Source organism: Sitophilus oryzae, unplaced genomic scaffold (assembly GCF_002938485.1).
Source record: "Sitophilus oryzae breed Bouriz unplaced genomic scaffold, Soryzae_2.0 scaffold_465_pilon_pilon, whole genome shotgun sequence".
Taxonomy (NCBI): Eukaryota; Metazoa; Arthropoda; class Insecta; order Coleoptera; family Curculionidae; genus Sitophilus; species Sitophilus oryzae.
In genome coordinates, this window is record NW_022147046.1 from 1,368,106 (window position 1) to 1,389,730 (window position 21,625).

At 33.0% G+C, this 21,625-nt stretch overlaps 1 protein-coding gene across 1 annotated transcript in view; it reads right to left on the reverse strand.

Moving 5' to 3' along the window:
* Positions 1–21,625, reverse strand: part of LOC115885903 (kalirin) — a 402,576-nt gene that overhangs the window by 186,500 nt on the left and 194,451 nt on the right. The window contains exon 13 of the mRNA XM_030904931.1: positions 12,572–12,664. Coding sequence (XP_030760791.1) covers positions 12,572–12,664 — 93 coding nt within the window. The remainder of the gene's footprint in view (positions 1–12,571; positions 12,665–21,625) is intronic.

Sequence of the window (21,625 nt, forward strand, 5' to 3'; positions counted from 1 at the left end):
TTAACAGGATTTTGGCAAGTTTAATCGTAATGAAGCAAAAAAATACAGCGTAGTTTTAAAAACAGTTTTTAATAAAGTTCGAAGCCTTGTAAAAATGCGTTCATATTAATTCACCTTCTTTCTGCTTGTTAAAGTTTTCAACATTTACGAAACTTTGGTAGAAATACTGATCCGACATATTTAACATTAGAAGTCGGATAATTAAGATCTTTCTTCTACAATGTCCATAATCTATAATTAAGCAGACTTTTTTTCTCACTTCGGATAGTAAAAAAATCTAATGCAATGACTCATAAGAACGATTTATCATCATAAAATATATTTTTTTTATAATTTAAATTTTTTTAGTTTAATCAAAAAACTTTTTGTTCATATTGAAGATGTATAAAAGATAGTAAATATAGAGCTACCTCTATTTCTAATTTGCTCTAGTATAAACATTGTATGCATATATTGTATTGTCAAGGTGTGTGTGTGTGCGCTGACATCTGTCGGAGAAGCGAATAACCGCAACGTGTATTGCTGGTTGATGACATTGTTTGAGACGCCATCTCTTAGCCAAGTAGAAAAGCGAGTTCTAACCAGGCAGCAGAATTTACTGGTAGATGGCAGAATGGTATCGAAAATTACAGATAATTTTGGAACGTTCCAGAAGCAGCCGCTAGGATATATAAAAAGCCCGCGCTCGGCAGTTGTGCCAGTTTGAAGTTTGAAAATACCTTTAGTCATTGGAAAATACGGTTGGTTTAAATTGTGAATCGTGACAATTTGGCGAAGGAGTTTTTAAATAGTTAATTTAGTTAATTGTGTGTTATAGTCAATATAAATTGTGTGTATAGTGTAAGAAAATAAATCCAGTAGTATAAATTAGTGGCCCTACGGAATCCGTAACAGTATAATACTACAAACCTCCGCAGCTAGCCCTCTTGTATTAATCGGCGTATATCTTAAAACCAGTGGAGTTGTTTTTGGTGTTGAGTAAACCCTCAAATTTACTGCCACTTCTTGTACAAAACTTTGTACCATTCTGTCATTAATCTATTATATTATAATATAATCACTATTTAGTCCAAAAACGATTCGTCGTAGACTTGAAATTAATACAAAAAATTCGTCGAATTTCTTATCTGCCACTAAAGCTTAAATTTATCTAATACTTTCTAAACAAACCTTTCAATCGCTACATGCTGAATATGCGTGAAGGTCGCAGTGGATCAGACCGATAACCACCTCTAGGAATCTAATCTAGTCTACTCCCCTTTCTTGAGATATAACGAGTTATAACTCATCATAGAGTCTCAGGGCTTTGCCAAAAGCCAGTCTCTGAGACGGCTCCACAGAGGTCAGCTCTCCATCCCCGACATCAGCCGTACCAAATTTTATGACACGAACGGATGTCGTCTCGGCGCACTCAGTGATGAGGTGTTCCCCTATTTTCCCCGCAGAATATGCATTCGCCGTTGTTTCTTATATTTAATCTACTGAGGTGTTCGTTGAGGAGAGAATGTCCTTTTTAAAAACCTCGTGACAATCCGAAGATTGTTCTCAAGAAAATCAAGGAAAACCTTTGGTTTTTCTCGGTCGTAAGTTCTGAGAAATGTTTTCCAGCGTCTTAGACCGTTGGAGGTAGAGGTGTGTAGTTCGTGAACGAGAACTAGTTCCAATGAACTATTCCGACCCCGGAATGAAAGGAACTAGTTCCTGGTTTCTCAAAGGACTAGTTCCTCAGGACCTATTCCGGGATCGAGACTGTGTCCGATATAGAATAATATGCGACGGCGACGGATCGGCTAGCGCGCGTGGCCCGATGCGATGGTAGGCAGGAATAGGGAGTGCCAGACGTACGTTATCGGATCCGGACCTAGAGGAACTAACACAAAACACATACACAAGAAGAAGTGCGAGCGCCTTGCTAAATATTGGAAAGTGAAATTGACGTTTAAATTTGACACTGTTGACAAGTCTACTGCTACTAGCGCCCCCAATTTCGCTTGTAGGAACTACGGACTAAATTGTCACGCATGGCGGGAAGTTTAAAAAAATAAACAATTTTATTTCTTCATTTATTTTTAATTATGACATACACAAAAACACAAAAAATACACCATTTTTTAAAAATATGTTTAATATCAATATCAAATATACAACAGAAATTAATTTCACCACAATAAATTAATAAAATTAAAAGAATAATGTTACAAGTAGATCAAGAGACAAAATTAATTATAACAAAACTGAAAAAAATGGCGTCATAGATGGCTTAGAAATAAAAGATATATCATAATTTTGAAAGTAAAATTATATGGGAAATGTCTTCGATCATCATTTTTAAGCCAACTGGACGATTATTTCAAACATACAAGCTGAGTTCGTTCATAGTGCTCTGAGAAATCTAGATAAACAAAGAATAATAAATTAAAAGTATTCCAGGGGAAAAGAGAGGAAAAACCTGTATCGTCTCTGATATCTGTCAGGGTATTGTTGAAAGTGTCATCTTTTTGCTCGAAGTTTTCAGGTCGATCAAAAAGATGACATTTACAACAATACTTTGCTGTAACTTTCACAAATATCAGAGAGAGTACATACAGGTATTGCCTCTCTTTTCCTCTGGGATGCTTTATATCTGTTGTTCTTTGTTTATCTATATTTCTCAGAGCATAATGCCGAACACGACTACAGTATATAATAATTTCAATATCCGAAGTGGAAAGAAAAAAGATCACCTTTCTGTTTTGTACTATGGTCCCTTTCTTCCGATGGCTCATCTCGTTGATATTTAGGAAGGATAAATAGGAAGGAAAATATAAAATTCAATTTGATTTGATGATCCTTTTCTGTCACCTAAAATCAGGAGAACGACAATGAGCATGTTAAGATGAAAAAAAAATTATCAACACTTACCTACACGTTAGTCCGAGGAGTTTTATTAAAAACCTATATATTTGCCTAAATAATTTATGTATTAAATTTGCAAAGCAAAATGCAGCGTGTAAACAAAAGAAATAAAATGGCGACAAGTCAACGTCAACGACCCGACAAGGAGAAAAGTGGTGTTCGAATAACAAATTATGGGTCACCAAAAATTGTTTTTGTCTCCTTTCAACGCACACTTTAGAAAGAAAAAGAGATGAACTGGAATACTGAAAGAACGTCAAGGCTTTATCTGTCACTCTTGTCAATAATTTATCGGTAAGGAAGATTCCTAGAAAATCGCTTGTAGTCAAGTTTTCAACCATTTCCAGTTCTCCCATAAGAAGTGTCATCCACCTGGGAACTAAACTAAATAAAAGACTAGTTTACGTACGAACGGATCGGGCCAGCGCGATCGATGCTAGGCAGGAGTGGGGAGTGCCAGCCTTATGCCGTATGTTATCGGATCCGGACCTAAAGGAACTAGAGGAACTAAATAAAAGACTAGTTTACGTATGGATCAGCCAGCGCGATTGATGCTAGGCAGGCGTGCGGAGTTCGAGCCGTATGTTATCGGATCCGGACATAGAGGAACTATGAAAATACTAGTTCACGGGAATCTATTCAGTCGGCAGATCCGAGAATTAATACAAGGCGACGACGATGGATTCGGCCTTGTCTATTGCCGCAGCCGGCGCGGCGTAATTACCACAGAAAATTGTTGTGGATACTGTTTTTGATTTTTAGTTTGTTTTTTAAATATTTTATGGGAATGTTTCACTTTAGGTCCCTAAAATTAAGAAATATCTTATAAAACGAAGTAAATATTCTGAATTTTTAGACAAAAACAAAAAGCATGAAGTGGGGAAAAATGCAATTTTTCGTAAAATTTTTGTAATATTTGCTCCAATTGATTTGTGATATAGTTTTTTAAATTCTGATTTGAGTTTTTTTTTTATCTGCTATAAAACTTACCTATATGTTTTTAACATACACAATTACACGTCTCGTTATATCTCCGTACATTACAAAAATTATACAGATCATACTGTGAATAGTTCTGACTGACAACGAAACGCATTAGCAAACAAGGGGGATGTCAATTTTAGTCGGGAACTATTGTGAACTGAAGACCTAGTTCAAGGAACTATTCCTCTGGAGGAACTAGAACTAAGGAACTAGAATTCCCACCTCTAGTTGGAGGATCCAATTCCACATTACGGATGGAATCTTCCAGGTTCTTGAGTTCCGCTTTAAGTTCCTTTCCACTTGGAAAGCTGAACAGTTTTGGTCCAGTTAGCGGAGTGTTCGTTCCTTTTCTAACTAGATCGTTTGCTTTTTCACTGCCTTCTATCACTTGGTAAGCGGGCAACGAGTGTAGGAGGACTTTATTTTCATCTGTTGCTTTCCACTTAGCGAACTCATTTCCAAAAACACAAAAACTGATTTGATCTTTTCGCTTAGCGACAAACTCTTCGTTCTTGATGAAACAGTCTTCGGTGACTAAGAAATATTCCTCCAGTTGCTATTTTGTTAAAAACTGCAGTCTCTGTTTTTAGATCTTTCTTTTTGAAGATTATTTACTGCAAAGTGTTACATAAAGAAGGCAAAATGCGTATTTAAACCATTTGACGTCTAAATACCGAACACAACAAATATCAACTATTCCCTCTGCGTAAATATACCAATAAGTTTTAATGACTTCCGCAAAAACTAAACCAAATAAGTATTTGCACACTGTATGTAAATTTCATAAAATATTTTTAAACAGTTCAACAAACGCAAAAAGTCTGAATCAATACGTTTAACTATGTCCTTTCGTTTAGTTGAAAGCTATAAAATGCCTATAAATTTTATGTAAATATTATTCCGATCATAAAAAGATGCAAGAATTATTGTTTTAAATAAATTTAAAAGCAGTGTTTTAATATTTATTTGCGTTTTTAACCTGTTTTTATTCGCAATGGACAGGGTTTCAGATGGTTTGAGAATGTGTGAATTTTGTCTTTCTTTTTATAAATCTTTTACAGTAACGTTTTGTTTTTAAGTAGAAGAGGTCACAGTACAGCTGAAAAAATTACAAAGTATTTGGTGCTAGATCAGTAGTGTTTAACAGTCAAAAAGCAAGAGTAAAGCATAATTGATAAACAGAAGAAAAATTCCGAATACAGTGTCATTTAAAAGATTACTAGTATCTGCCTTCGAACGCCAAGAACTAAATGTTACCACTTTACAGATTAAGAATTTAATAAAAAAAGAATATTAATTATTATACTCGAATTGGCACCTACGGCCATTTAGCGACTTAAAGAAAAATAATTAAACTAAAATAACAATACTAACAATAAAACAAAATAAATAAAATAAGAAAAATTAAACACGCCATCACAGAGAGTCAATGATGGGCGGTAGGTTATAATATACCTGGTATATACCCAGAAGATTTAGGGTATACAGGGTGTCCCAGGCTGAGCGCCCATTAGAAGTTTCTAGAGAACTTATACAATATCTAAATCGGAGATTTTTTGCACATCATTGTTTTACAACGAGATTTATTCATTAAAAATATTTTCAATAAGGCGGCACTTCCGGAAATACCGGAAGCTGATAACAACTTTCTTATATTAATTACATACTTAAATTCTCTGTAAAGTTTTATGAATTTTGATATTAAACACTCATCAAACATTACCGTTTTGAGAAAACCGTTTTTGAGAAAAAAAAAACATATTTAAAATTTTTGGACGAAAAACACTGCCTGTCGAAAAAAATTGTCATGGTGATAAGTGTAATAATTTATTATCTCTACTAAATTTTCATAAAAATCTGAAAAAGCACAAAACTACGAAACATTATATTTCCATTACAATTTTTTTTAATAATATTACAACATTACAAATATTTCTCGTTTGCGTCTAAAAATATTTTAATTATTTTTGGTGAATTAAAAAAATACCTTAACATTTTAATGAAATAATTGCAGAGATCAAGCACCTCTTATTAGACTAATAATTATAGTAATAATTTTATGAAGACAAAAAGTCGTATGTATTGTGAGGAAGAGAAAGTACCTGATGTTCTAATTATTTTCATAATTAAATTAGTATACTTGTCGCAGCATTTTACATTACATTTCATTTAATATTAAGCCAATATACAGGGTACTCGAGATCTATGTTAAAATAATAAAATGTTTAACTAGGTACCTAGGTTATTTTTTTTGCTTTTTTAACCAATAACAGCCATATATGAGTAAAAATATTCGATTCAAATATTTATTTAGTGGTCATACATTTATCGAAATTCTTTCAATCAATTTATAGTTGTCAAAAAAATAATGGTTTTAAAAAAACATAGTTGATGCACAATATGAAAAACTCCTGAAACATAAAAACATAAAATCCAACAAAATACTAGCCAATTTTTTTGATAATTTTTCATTGAGTTTCTAAAATAAATAATTTTGGTCGTTAAATAAAAGTTGAGTTCCTATAAAAATACAATACAAGGAAATTTAATATGCCAATTTTGTTACTTAGATATATTTTTCCAAAAGCCCACTAACATATTTTTACATATAACTTGTTATGTATTGGATTTTAAATATTTATTATTGCTGACGATACCCCCAAATCATTTCACTATCTATATTTTTCTTGTTTTAGGGACATCCTGTACATTTTTCAACGTAATGATTTCTAATATTGATTGGATTGAATACGATAAACGCGCGACCACGAGATCATACATATTCTATCGGTGTCGGGTGCTCGGTATTCTTACGTCAGCAAAAAATTATGTCATTTCTTTGCAATGACGATCTTCCCAGAATCAAAGCGAAAGCGGTCAGTTTAAGTTTTTCGATTTCCGTCCTTGCAATATTTCATTCAATTCTAAATTTTTAAGAAGTTGTTGCTTAATTTGTACCAATAATAATTATTGTTTGTTTTCTTTATACAGGGTGAGTCTTAAATAAGTGCAAATATATTGAGGGCTGGTAGATATCGATAAAAGAAACATATGGCTGGTAGATCTCGATGCAATAAACATATTTTCTCTTTACCGTTTTTCAAAGTCCAAAATAACTGACTTATTTTAGTTTGAAAATTAAAAAAAAGATATTTAAAAAAAAGAACCACTGAATCTTTTCTGGGTTTTCTTAGAGTTACTACAAAGTAAAATAATTTAGCTACAAATTTCTTAAAAGATCATCAACATTGGTCTACTAGAACACAATATACAGGGTGTCCCAGGCTGAGCGTACATTATAAGTTTCTAGAGAACCACAACATCTAGACCGGAGATTTTTTGCACATCATTGTTTCACAACGAGATCTATGGATTAAAAATATTTTCAATATAGCGGCACTTCCGGAGATACCGGAAGTTGACGACAACTTTCTTATTTTAAATGGGTGCCCCCATTTTTTATTACATACTTAAATTCTATGTCAAATTTTATGAATTTTGATATCAAACACTCTATACCTAACATTAACCGTTTTTGAGAAAAAAAATATATTTAAAATTTTTGGACGAAAAAAACTGCTTGTCAAAAATATGTGTATAGTCTAAACGTGAAATTTAGTGATTACCACAGTCACTGTGCCATAAAGAGAAGCATACACATGCGCCTATCTATTTCAAAAATTGAATTGTTGGATTGTCATATAATAATGGCTGCAGCTGTCATGGAATTGACCGATTAAAAATGTATCATAAATCATTTTTTCAAATGGAAACCCACTTTTTTTATTTCACTAGTGAAAAGGCTTTTCAATTCGTTACTTTTTGACTATACATGTTCCTATACCTAAAATAAATCGTTTTTAGGTTATTTAAAATTTAATTTTAAAGCGTATATTTGTCTTGATTTTAACTAGTAGCCTATGACTTTAAACGTCAAGTGATGTAAAACAATAGATCTGGCTATGTCATATTAGGTTCGTTCCAACCCGCGTAAGAAACGGTTTCTTACAGTAAGGAGTTTGCGCAGAAGTTGAAAAGCGTTCCAACTGGATTTACTGTCGGTTAGAAAATCATTTGTTTTCTGTTCCATCTTAAATTGAAAACTGTTTGAAAACTGTCAGAACAGTTTGCAAAATTTTCTCCTATCATTTTTCCGACGCATGCGTATTACCGTTATAACCTATAACCACGCCATAACTAATAAAATAATAGCAAATTTGATTACACTCGTATCTGTTCGAATAATTTAAACGGGATGTTCAAATAATTAAAGACTTGTGAATAGATATCATAATTAAATCGCAATGAGTGACGAAGATTATAGTAGTGAGATTAGTGACGTGTCGTCCATGGAAAGTAGTGATGAGGAGGATTTAGAATTGCTACTAGATGAGCACAGAATTAATTTCACAACTGTGTTTCAGAGACAACAACCTTGTTTACTTAATGTTGCCTTAGACGAATTTTAGGTTATGTTATCACAACCTAACCTAACCTAACTTAACCTCATAATTAAATCGCAATGAGTGACGAAGAGTATAGTAGTGAAATTAGTGACGTGTCGTCCATGGAAAGTAGTGATGAGGAGGATTTAGAATTGCTACTAGATGAGCACAGAATTAATTTCAGAGCTGTGTTTCAGAGACAACAACCTTGTTTACTTAATGTTGCCTTAGACGAATTTTAGGTTATGTTATCACAACCTAACCTAACTTAACCTCATAATTAAATCGCAATGAGTGACGAAGAGTATAGTAGTGAGATTAGTGACGTGTCGTCCATGGAAAGTAGTGATGAGGAGGATTTAGAATTGCTACTAGATGAGCACAGAATTAATTTCAGAGCTGTGTTTCAGAGACAACAACCTTGTTTACTTAATGTTGCCTTAGACGAATTTTAGGTTATGTTATCACAACCTAACCTAACCTAACTTAACCTAACCTAACCTAAATCTTAAATAACTTAAAAACTATTTATGTTTGGTGCAGGAACATACTTAAAAAGTAACGAATTGTAAAATCTTTTCACTAGTGAAATAAAAAAAGTGGGTTTCCATTTGAAAAAAATGATTTATGATACTTTTTTAATCGCTCAATTCCATGACAGCTACCGCCATTATTATATGACATTTGAAAAATTTAATTTTTGAAATAGATAGCTACATGTCTTCTCTTTATATCACAGTAGCTGTAGCAATCACTAAATTTGACTCTTAGGCTATACAATTTTTTTTGCCAGGTAGTTTTTTCGTCCAAAAATTTTAAATATTTTTTTTTCTCAAAAACGGTTAATTTTAGATATAGAGTGTTTAACATCAATATTCATAGAATTTTACAGAGAATTTAAGTATGTAATAAAAAATAGGGGCGGCCATTTAAAATAAGAAAGTTGTCAACTTCCGGTATTTCCGGAAGTGCCGCCATATTGAAAATATTTTTAATCGATAGGTCTCGTTGTAAAACAATGATATGCAAAAAATCTCTGATCTAGATAATGTGGTTCTCTAGAAACTTCTAATGCACGCTCAGCCTGGGACACCCTGTATAACATGTTAAAATATATCAAAATTTTAAGGTGTCCGTTTTTCGTGCCGGTGAAGTGTATATACAATTATATTACCAGTGAGAGAAAAATCTTTCTTATTTGCATCGCTAACTCGCAAATCGATATAAACCAAGACCGCATTTAAAGTCAAAATTCGCAAAACCTCCAATTGAATCGCCGCCCGCGCTTTTCTCGCACCACAAAATAAAACATTTCCCGATTTCCTCCGCTTTCCCATTTATCCAATTTATGACCTTTTTATTTTCCAGCTTCCCTTAAGTAAACTCCGGCCGGAAAGTATCTCCAGCCACCTGCACTTTATCCGGTAGATGGCGCTGTAATAGCTATTTCCTGTCCTCCTTGTCACATAAATTTCTACAGACCTAACTATCTGAGGCTTCCTTGTTTTTATGAACTTTCAAGGTTGTATGTTTGGAATAAAGAATATGGAAAACAACAGAATATAGAAAAACAACAAGTATTAATCATTTTTATAAGCTATTTTCATCGTATTTTTATAAAAATTTTGTACAATATTTATTTATTAACCATATAAATTTGAGTCCAATTTGACATCCAATTCAAAAAACAGGCAACATAAATTAAAAAATATATCAATATTTAAAAAATGATAATTGTTATTATTTATAGCATTAAGTGAAATTTGACTTCGACGATAGTTTTTGCATTGAACTGGATTAAAAGTAACAACGGAACGCTTAAAAAATGCATTACCCCCTTATTTTGGCGCCCAACGTGGGGCATTTTTTTAAAACTTTACAATAAGAAGAGTTAACCTGTTTCTCTCGGATATCTGACATATTTGACGTTTAAAGTAATTAATGACTAAAAGGTGAGTTTATTGGCTTAATTTTTTAAAAACTTCATCTGAAAAGGTTGTTTAATTTTACGTATGTATGTCAATTTTCATTCCTCTAGCCAAATTTTGTTATCATTCATCATTTCTAAATAATAGCACCCGATTCTCGTGATAGAAACAACAATGAATAACTATCCCATTTATCGCGAGGTCACCTAATCCCTATACATTTTTTCTCTCTAATTACTAATTACTCAACTTAAGTTTAGATTTTTTTAAATAAGTCCCGCTATAGTAGTCAAAGTTATTTAAAGAATTATATATAATACTTATATAATAATAATAGCGTTATATAGCGTTTAACGCCTTGGGAGTAGCAAGGTACAGCTTGCCATGCTAGAGCCGTTCGGTATACAAGGAAGGTAATGTGGCTAGCACTACGCTTCAACCGCCTATTATTACCTCAGGATTGTGAATCCCAAGTACTCATTTAAGGCTGAGTCGACCTAGGTACCCAAACTATTTTTTATTTTAATAAAAATAGTCGGCTGATGAAATGCCGGGTGTAGGATTCGAACCCACCATTTATCTAAATATATGACTCCAGATAATTATTTAAGTAACAAAGGTACTATCATCAATTAATTTTCCTTGTATGACGAGAATGGACTGCTATTGAATAAAAATGAAAAAAAAACTTTTTCTTCTAAACACTTCTTCAGATGGTTCAAAATTCCGCCAATACCCCCATGTTTTAGCACTTTATTACTTTAATTAAAAAAAAATAAAGGTTAATGTTTAAAGGTGGGTATTCAATTGCAACAAAACACTCCGAACGAACCAAACGCGCAGCGCGCGCTGTAACAAATTTGTGTAGTCAGTACGTTGCGCCGAACCGAACCGAACGCGCCAAACATTTTCCGAAGCTTGTCGGTAAACGGGATTTGCTCAAAAGAATTTGTTCGTTGGCCGGTGTTCAGTGGATACGGCAGTTTTAAACGTTCGTTGTGTTTGTGGTGCTTTTCAACTGTGCCTAGCTATGGAGTGGAACAGATAAAAGTCTTAGAGTTAATTGATGAGTTTGAAAGGCTTTTTGTATAATTAATTATTAGTTTAATTAAATTCTTCATATGCATATGATCTAGGTCACTAAGTAAGGTCATATTTTGACGGCGCAAAAAGAGGCGTCTTGCCCACATTTTTCGTTCTTTCCTTTTTTCTCTTTTTTGTTACCCGATAATGTCTCTATAATTAAAAAAGCACCAGCGGCTATGGTAATATCAGATGCATTCATGTCGACAAACACACTAACACTGACTACTGGTGGGAACGCAGCGAACACCGCAAACAGGCGGAACGCTCCGCGCAAAATGTTTTGTTGCAGGTCGTTCAGAGCGCGCCCGGAAAATGTTTTGTTAGAGATTGTTTAGAGTGCGCGACGCGTTTGGTTCGTTCGGAGTGTTTTGTTGCAAGTGAATACCCACCATAATACGTTAATTTTAATCTATTTCAAAGCAAAAACTAACGCCAACGTCGAATTTGACTTAAATTAATGATTAAAAAAATTCTATATATGATTTGGAAATAATGTGTATTATAACCATATAATAAACAAATTAGTAGTTACTTCTGGTTAAATTGGAAGAGTTATGAAGTAGAGACTATCCTAAAAAGTACCACCACGATAACCTCAACTTGCCTCAACTTAAAAAACTCAAATTTGTATCTAGGATCTAGATAAATTTTAGTTAACGGATATGTGTGAAAAATCAAGTATAAGAATATAAACTTTTGCAACACAAAAACAGAAAAACTTAAACAGAAACTCTGTTAGTTAATTCATTAACTCTCCTAGTTTCATTCCAAATAAAAAGAGTATAACTATGCCATAATCTCTAATGCCTTCCAGAACCCTGGATATAACAAAGGCACGCTCATAAGTTTTTATGTGAAAAATGTCACTTAGAAATAAAAAAAGAACGCAGCCATATCGTTCAGGATTCCACCTGTTTATAGTGTTTTATTATGAGAATGGCTAGAGCTCTTCTCCGCTATGACGGCATAAAGCGCGCTAGAATCGATAGAGTATATTACAGAGGCGATATAACATCTGACAGGATACTAAAGTTCGGATTATAATAGTTTCGCTTAGATTATAACTGACACGCCGTAGCGCAGTATGTAAAAGACGTCGTTTCTATAGCGTAGAAAGCAATATAACTTCTTTAACGTCCTTGTCAAACATAAAATAAATAACACGATAAAATATTCTTCGTAAGTTATAATAACATTTTTTAGTTAATACTTTAAATACTTAAAAAAACTTACCTTAGTTCTTGAAGTAATGCTTCTCCTTGTGCAATGGTTGAGGAGCAGGCCTCTAGACTTTGTACTCTATGTTGATCAGTTTGTTCCAATAATCTGTAAATCATGAAAACAAGATTAATAGAAATATCACTATAGGCTTGGTGCATTCTCCGCCGGTGCTGCCACCGCCGGAGAATATCGTAAATAACGAATACATACAAATACACGGGTTTAAATGGCGAGTAAACGAAAAAATTAGTATATAATTATTCTGAAAGTATAATTTGTGGAAATTCTAAACAAAAAAATAAAAAGGTAAATATTTTGAGATCTTCAGAAGGTCTAACTTGCATTATAAATTATTATTCCAGTTAAAAAAAAATTAGATGAGCTCAACTACGGTAGCGAGCATAGTTTTATCACTGGTTTTGCTAGTGGAGCATAATTGGAGCTATTTCGGCTATAATGAAATTTTTTAAAGGTACATAATTATAATTTTAGAAGATGTTCATAAAACATTTAATCACTTTAAAAAAGTATACCATTAATATTGCAAATTATATTTCATCCTCTCATAGTATATGTCTATTTAATTTTTTGGTTATGTAACGAGCACTTTGTTTACACACTTTTTCGGCGAACTGCTTGAATCCATTTTTGCTATTGATCAAATTGGTGTAAAAAATTATGAAGCTATATAAAATGTTATTTTTTTGTTTTCACTCTTGGCTAAACAACAAAAAAAAACTAACAAAAAAATATATAGTATACAGGTCAAAGAAACGAAACAAAAAATAAAATGTTATTTCGGGATAGTTGAATATCCGAGAAAGTTGAGTTATTGAATGTTATTGCACCCAACAACGCCCTAATTACGCTCTCCTTTACGCGTCAACATTTTCTTGGGCAATTTTATTAACATTTGAAATTGTCACAACATAACAAGACGCCTAGTTCGAATTCTTTTTCAATTATTTTTTACTACCCGAAACAGCGCTACATCACACAAACCTCGTACCTGAGTGTTTTATAGCCTCAATAACTGCACTAGCAAAAAACTAAATACTTAAATATTATGTCAAAACCCCGATTTCAATATTAGTTTAATGCGATGGACATGACGGCGGGCGACGTGAACTATTATATTCATAATTTCTGATTTCTGCCGTAGAGTGCGCTGCGGTCGGAATTCGTTGAAATCAACTGAAATGCACCAAGCCAAGCACAAGAATATATCTTCAATACTTTCTACTCCTATGTGTTAAAGTACATCTATTTTACGAAATGATAAACTGGGTTAAATACTTCAGAAATAGAATAATAATCTATAAAAGTATTTAATATTTAATTTTAAATAAATTCCTCGTATTGTTTTCGGTTTGCAGTTAATTAAGTTTGTGTGCATCGTCCATCTCTAAACTTCTGAGTTATGTCGACAGTAGCTTGCTTATCTGTCTCCAGAGTCACACTTGTCAAAGAGGTCTCAAGAGAGAAATCAAGTCCTGCTTAATGAAGCTTTTAAACAACTAAGCGACATTTCCGAGTCCTTATTAGTTGAACTATTATGCAAATGACACCATAGGAAAAAATAAAACATAAAAAAGCAGAATTCCTATATGAAATCTATCTTGACAAAAATTAATATCTGTCTAAAATTATTTACATGCAGCACTCTGCACCTCGAAAGATTTATTTATTAATTATGCTTAGTCTGAATCTATTCATCAGTATCTAATCTATCCGCATTATTTCATCGATACTAGTACACATAAACTATTTTACTGTCTTAACCCTTAGCTGGTCCGGCGTCGTCTGACAGACTACGCCAAATAATTAACTCATTCTCATTAGTTACTGGGACCGCCTACAGGATTGGCGTTCCAGCTAATCCTCCTCCTCTCGGTCAACGACTGATCCATATTTATGCCCAAACTGGATTAGTTTTGTAGAAGTTGTGGCAGAAATTACTTACAGACGACGCCGGACCGTTTTTGTAAGATTTTGTGTGTGTCAAGCTTTTGTAAAATATGACCGGGCCTTCGAAAAGAGTCCGTTTAGGAGACTCTAGTTATGAAGAAACTCTATTAAAATGATATGATGAGGACTGTGACAGTGACAATATGACAATCTGCCAGACAAATGCGTTTAACAATGTCAAATATTCCACGAGAAATATACTTTACAATTGGTAGAATACTTGCAATTCCTGTACAACCAGAACACGCCCACGGAGATATTCTTATCCTAGAGTTCTTATCCTAGTTAAAGACAATGTTATATCCTACAGACTATATGTTATGTCCTACAGACTACGCCGGACCGTTTATGATACATATCTATTACCGGATCTTCTGTGAATAAGAGAGGCCTGAAAGTCATCGTCTCTGGCAAGTGAGATGGGACAGCTCGACGAAAGGTCGGTGGACACATCGACTAATCCCGGATGTCACCAAATGGATCACCCGTGTGCACGGGGAGGTTGGATTCTACATCACCCAACTCTTGACTGGGCATGGATGCTTTCGAGCATACTTGCACAGATTCAAGAGAACTGACTCCCCGAACTGTCACTATTGCCGCGTGGTGACCGAAGATGCGGAGCACGTGTTCTTTCGATGCCCTCTATACGAGGAGATAAGGACGGAACTCGAGAGAAATCTAGGCTTGTCCATCGGCCCAGAAAATATAGTGGACTGCATGCTGAAGAGTCAATCGGCATGGAACAAGGTAGCGGATTATGCTGAGACCATACTCAAGGATCTTCGCACCGCCTACGAAGAATAGACAGCAGTAACACCAAATAAGAACGCCCAGACGAAGTAGTATTTACAAAGAGTGCCGCTGGGGAAAGAACGTTCCTGGAGAAAGGACAGAGGTGTAGGTTGGGTTTTAGTGAGGTAAAAATCCCACATAACTCGTCTGGCATATAGTAGGTTTTCCCCCAGGCGAGTACCTGTTGCAGGTTTCCCCCTTCACCTCTTAAATATAAAAAAAACATATCTATTACCGGACCAGTTAAGGGTTAATAGCTACCGTGTTCAACAACACTTGTCTTGTATCCCATAGAAGCACAAAAATCAGTCCGTTACTAAATACTTCGTAATATTATATTTTGTCACGATTTGTTCTACAGTGGAAGAACACTGGAGTCCAAAATGAAAAAAAAGGAAGATACAGAAATAATCTACTATAAAGATATAGAGAATAGATATATATAGAAGGGAGATCAATAAAAACGGAATAATCTCTCCCAAAATAAACCCAAAGCACCTGGGACTTGGTCTCAACGTGTGATCCTCTTAATTAGTCCTGATATGAGTACAAAAACAGTTCGAATCAACATATAAGGTAATATTCGTCTACACTCTCTATCTTTTTTGTTTTTGATAGCAGTATTAAAAAAGAGCATGGGAAAGATCAATGTTAGGACTATCTCCGAGAGACAAAGCACTGAATAACGAAGTACTGGACAGAACAAAAGTCACGGGTATCATAGAAAAAATATCAATTTTAAACGATGATCGATGAGCGAAGAAAATTACAGATTGGAGACCAAGACATGATAAATTCAGGAGCAGAGGCCGTCCTCCAACCGGATGGCATGAAACTTAAGATGCATCCACAGTAATTGGATGCAAAATCAAGAGAGGTTATGGAAGAATAAGAGTTATGGAAGCAAACGAGGGAGACCAACGTCCACATGTGGACTTGTGGCTAGTTATATTTGATCTCGCTATTATATTTCGTTATTTAGTGATCCATATACCCCACACTACTGTACTACTACCTCAAACGTAGTGATCACGTGAGCCACAAACTTCATGATCTAAAGTGACTAAATATATCGGATCGACAAAAACTTAATTTTGCTTGCTTCCTGCATAAATTAATTAAATCTGAGAGCCCTCCATATTTGTTTGAAAAACTAACACATAGGTTCGTTCCACGCGAAACACGTTTTAATACGCACTATCAAATACCCAAAATTAATAAAGCCATGACCCAGAGCTGCTTCTCATATGCATCAGTTAAACTGCTTAACCAATATCCCATTATCAGTCAATCAAACAATATATCGTTTTGCACATTTAAATCAAAATTTATAAACATCTTTTACAGATAAATACCTAGGTGGTTATCCTTTTTTTGTTTCTTTTTTGTCTTTTTTGTTTTTTTTTGTATTTTTTTCGTAGTATATTATGATAGGTAGATAATATCGTGAAACCTTTTATTTTTATTGTAAACTTATAATTGTATTTTTTTTAATGCTCGGTTAAACTAACAGCTCAGCTGAATTTAGCCGAGTTAAAAATAAAGGCGTTTTTATTTATTTATTTATTTATTACTACTACTACTAGTTGGTACTTTCGGTACTGACTAATTTTTGTTCATTGGTGGTGCAGTTCATCAATCAGAAAGCAAGGGATGATTTTCAAAGTAAAATGGATAAAAAATTGAGATTTTTAATGAAAATAATATCAAATTATTAAGTAATCAGTCATGAGAAAATTAACATGAACACAAATAAAGAAAAAAATATAGGTAACTTAAATTTCACATCAAACAACCTAAACCAACTTAACTGAATTTGAGACAAAAGCCCTAAAATATTGAATTAAAAATGCAAATGTCTATTAAAACATAACATAACAAATATTATAGGAACTTCAAAAGAGAAAAGAAGCAAGAACAATAAGAAATAGCATCATTACTTATTTAGAAGAGTTTGATTTCGACAACTGGAAAGTAGTACTTTTTCACGTAACAAGAAAATAATTTTTTAATTATTGATACCGAGGCCCGGTTCTGGTGATGGCCAAAAAGATCTGAACCTTAATTGGTAGTATTAATTAGAGTTTCCGGAACCATACTAAAATATTTAAGTCATGAGAAAGTAAACATGAACACAAATAATAAACACAAGCGAAAAAAAAAACGAAAACAAATAGATAGCTTAAAAATTACATCAAACAACATCAATCAACCTCGAAACAAACTTAACTAAATTTGAAAAAAAACTTAACACTTTCAATTAAAGATGCAAATGCCTATAAAAACATAACACAAAAAAATATAACTAATACATAAATTATATACAATATAACAATATTATACTAAATAATAAAATAACACATTTAAACTTTAATAATTGCTAATAAACATTATAGAAACTTCAAAATAACTTTAGCAGTATAAGAACAGTAAGAAAGAAGAACCGCTAGAAAGTATCATGTCTTTCGCACTTAATATGTTTTTAATTATTATTACCGAATCCCGGAAGTATCGAAATAACCGGGAATTAATAATTTCGAGTTCCGGTACTCTGATGTCTCAAAAGAACCGGGAATTCCGGGTATTTTCGGTACCCTCCAGTTCTGAACCCTATTTTTCTCCAACATATAGCAGCTAGTTACATATTAACTTGTTTCAATTATAGAAAAATGCGGAATTTATTTGAATTTGCCTTTGAATTTTGTTGGTGTCCGGAGGCAAAGAATATTATAGTTTTAAGAACTCTCGTGTGGAAGCTTTAGTGATTTGTCATACGGTGGCGCTTTTGAACATAATCGAAGCCTGAAAATGCTAATATTTTAAATTTTGAGGACTACGCGCGGCGATATTTCGTACGGTGTTGCCAAACATATTTTATTTCTCGATATTTAAAGAAATATGTATTGATTATATATTTCGTATATTCGATAGTACATGAGGCATCCTAAGGCTATGAAAAAAAAACGTAGCTATGAAAATAAAATTTTAGATTTTTAATTATTTTTATTTGTACAAAAGGTTAAAATCGGTTTTAGAAGTATGAATTTTGCAGACGTTCCTTATGTAACGTAATTTAGCATTAAGAAGCAATTTTTGGAAATTCGCCCTCTAAGGGTGTGAAATGAGGGGTTGAACGTTCTGGAACAATAAATTCTGTTCAAGGAATAAGAGAATTTGCACAGAGGTTCCTTATGTAGCGTAATTGAATAATTAGAGTGATTTTTGGAATTCATTCCTTAAGGGGGTAAAACTAGGGGTGAAAATTTGTATAATTTTTTATGTAAAATCCGTTCTAGGACTAGGAGTATGAAATTCTGTTCAGAGGTCCCTTAAATGATGAAAGTGAGTACGTAAAAAATAAGGGATGAAAATTTGTACAAAAATTTGTTAAAATCGGTTTTAGAAGTATGAATTTTGCAGACGTTCCTTATGTAACGTAATTTAGCACTAAGAAGCAATTTTTGGAAATTCGCCCTCTAAGGGTGTGAAATGAGGGGTTGAACGTTCTGGAACAATAAATTCTGTTCAAGGAATATGAGAATTTGCACAGAGGTTCTTTATGTAGCGTAATTGAATAATTAGAGTGATTTTTGGAATTCATTCCTTAAGGGGGTAAAACTAGGGGTGAAAATTTGTATAATTTTTTATGTAAAATCCGTTCTAGGACTAGGAGTATGAAATTCTGTTCAGAGGTCCCTTAAATGATGAAAGTGAGTACCTAGAAACGAATTTTAGGCATGCATCCCCTAAAAAATAAGGGATGAAAATTTGTACAAAAATTTGTTAAAATCGGTTGTAGAAGTATGAATTTTGCAGACGTTCCTTATGTAACGTAATTTAGCACTAAGAAGCAATTTTTGGAAATTCGCCCTCTAAGGGTGTGAAATGAAGGGTTGAACGTTCTGGAACAATAAATTCTGTTCAAGGAATCTGAGAATTTGCACAGAGGTTCCTTATGTAGCGTAATTGAATAATTAGAGTGATTTTTGGAATTCATTCCTTAAGGGGGTAAAACTAGGGGTGAAAATTTGTATAATTTTTTATGTAAAATCCGTTCTAGGACTAGTAGGAGTATGAAATTCTGTTCAGAGGTCCCTTAAATGATGAAAGTGAGTACCTAGAAGCGAATTTTAGGCATGCATCCCCTAAAAAATAAGGGATGAAAATTTGTACAAAAATTTGTTAAAATCGGTTTTATATGATGATTAATATGATGATGATTATATATGATGATTTGCACAGAGGTTTATTATGTAGCGTAATTGAATAATTAAAGCGATTTTTGGAATTCATTCCTTAAGGGGGTAAAACTAAGGGTAAAAATTTGTATAATTTTTATGTAAAATCCGTTCTAGGACTAGGAGTATGCAATTTTGTACAGAGGTTCCTTAAGTGATGAAAGTGTGTACCCAGAAGAAAATTTTGGACATGCACCCCCTAAAAAATAAGCACTCCCTATAAAACAATTAAAATAAAATATTTGTCTAAAAAATAAAAAAAAAGTTGGGGTGGGCCACTCTTATCACTTAGGGGTATAAAAAATAGATAACAACCTAGGAATAGGTTGTGACCAAACCAAACCAAACCAGACCTACTGAATATACATATAAAATTTTATCAAAATCGGTCTAGCCGTTTCGGAGATGGTAACAAAAAATTAAAAAAAAACAACCCCTATTAAAATATAGGGGATGATGGTGGAGCGGTGAAAATTTAGGGTTATTTGTATTTATTAATGCCAACTAAAAAAATTAAAACATTTTTTCTTTTCAAAAAATAAAAAATGAGGGTGGGCTACCCTTACCACATAAGGGTATAAAAAATAGATAACAACCTATTCTTAGACGTACTGAATATACATATAAAATTTCATCAAAATCGGCAAAACCGTTTCGGAAATGGTAACAAGAAATTAAAAAAAAACAACCCCTATCAAAAAATAGGGGATGATGGTAGAACGGTGAAAATTTAGAGTTGTTTGTATTTTTTTAAGGCCAAATAAAAAAATATTTTTTTTTCAAAACTAAAAAAAAATGAGGGTAGGCTACCCTCTCGGCTACCCTTATCACTTAAGGGTATAATAATAGATAACAACCTATTCTTAGACGTACTGAATATACATACATATAAAATTTTATCAAAATCGGTCAATCGGAGATGGTAACAAAAAACTTAAAAAAAACAACCCCTATTAAAAAATAGGGGATGATGGTAGAACGGTGAAAATTTAGGGTTGTTTGTATTTTTTAATGCCAAATAAAAAAAATTAAAATAATTTTTTTTTCAAAAAATAAAAAAATGGGGGTGGGCTACCCTCTCGGCTACCCTTATCACTTAAGAGTATAAGAATAGATAACAACCTATTCTTAGACGTACTGAATATACATATAAAATTTTATCAAAATCGGTTAAGCCGTTTCGGAGATGGTAACAAAAAATCTTAAAAAACAACCCCTGTTAAAAAATAGGGGATGATGGTAGAACGGTAAAAATTTAGGGTTGTTTGTATTTTTTAATGCCAAATAAAAAAAATTTAAAATATTTTTTTTTTTTTTTTTTTTTCAAAAAATAAAAATGGGGTGGGCTACCCTTACCACTTAAGGGTATAAAACAGATAACAACGTATTCTCAGACCTACTGAATATACATATCAAATTTCATCAAAATCGATCAAGCCGTTTCGGAGATGGTAACAAAAAATTAAAAAAAAAAACATCCCCTATTTAAAAATAGGGGATGATGGTAGAACGGTGAAAACTTAGGGTTGTTTGTATTTTTTAATGCCAAATAAAAAAATAAAAATATTTTTTTTAAAATAAAAAAAATGGGGGTGGGCTACCCTTATCACTTAAGGGTATAAAAAATATATAACAACCTGTTTTCAGACCTACTCAATATACTTATAAAATTTCATCAAAATCGGCTAAGCCGTTTCGGAGATGGCAACAAAAAAAATTAAAAACAACCCCTATTAAAAATAGGGGATGATGGTAGAACGGTGAAAATTTAGGGTTGTTTGTATTTTTTAATGCCAAATAAAAAAAAATTAAAATATTTTTTTTTCAAAAAATAAAAAAATGGGGGTGGGCTACCCTTACCACTTAAGGGTATAAAAAATAGACAACAAACTATTTTCAGACCTACTCAATATACATAATAAAATGTCATCAAAATCGGCCAAGCCGTTTCGGAGATGGTATCAAAAAACAACAACCCTATTAGAAAATAGGGGATGATGGTAGAACGGTAAAAATTTAGAGTTGTTTGTATTTTTAAGGCCAAATAAAAAAAATTATTTTTTTT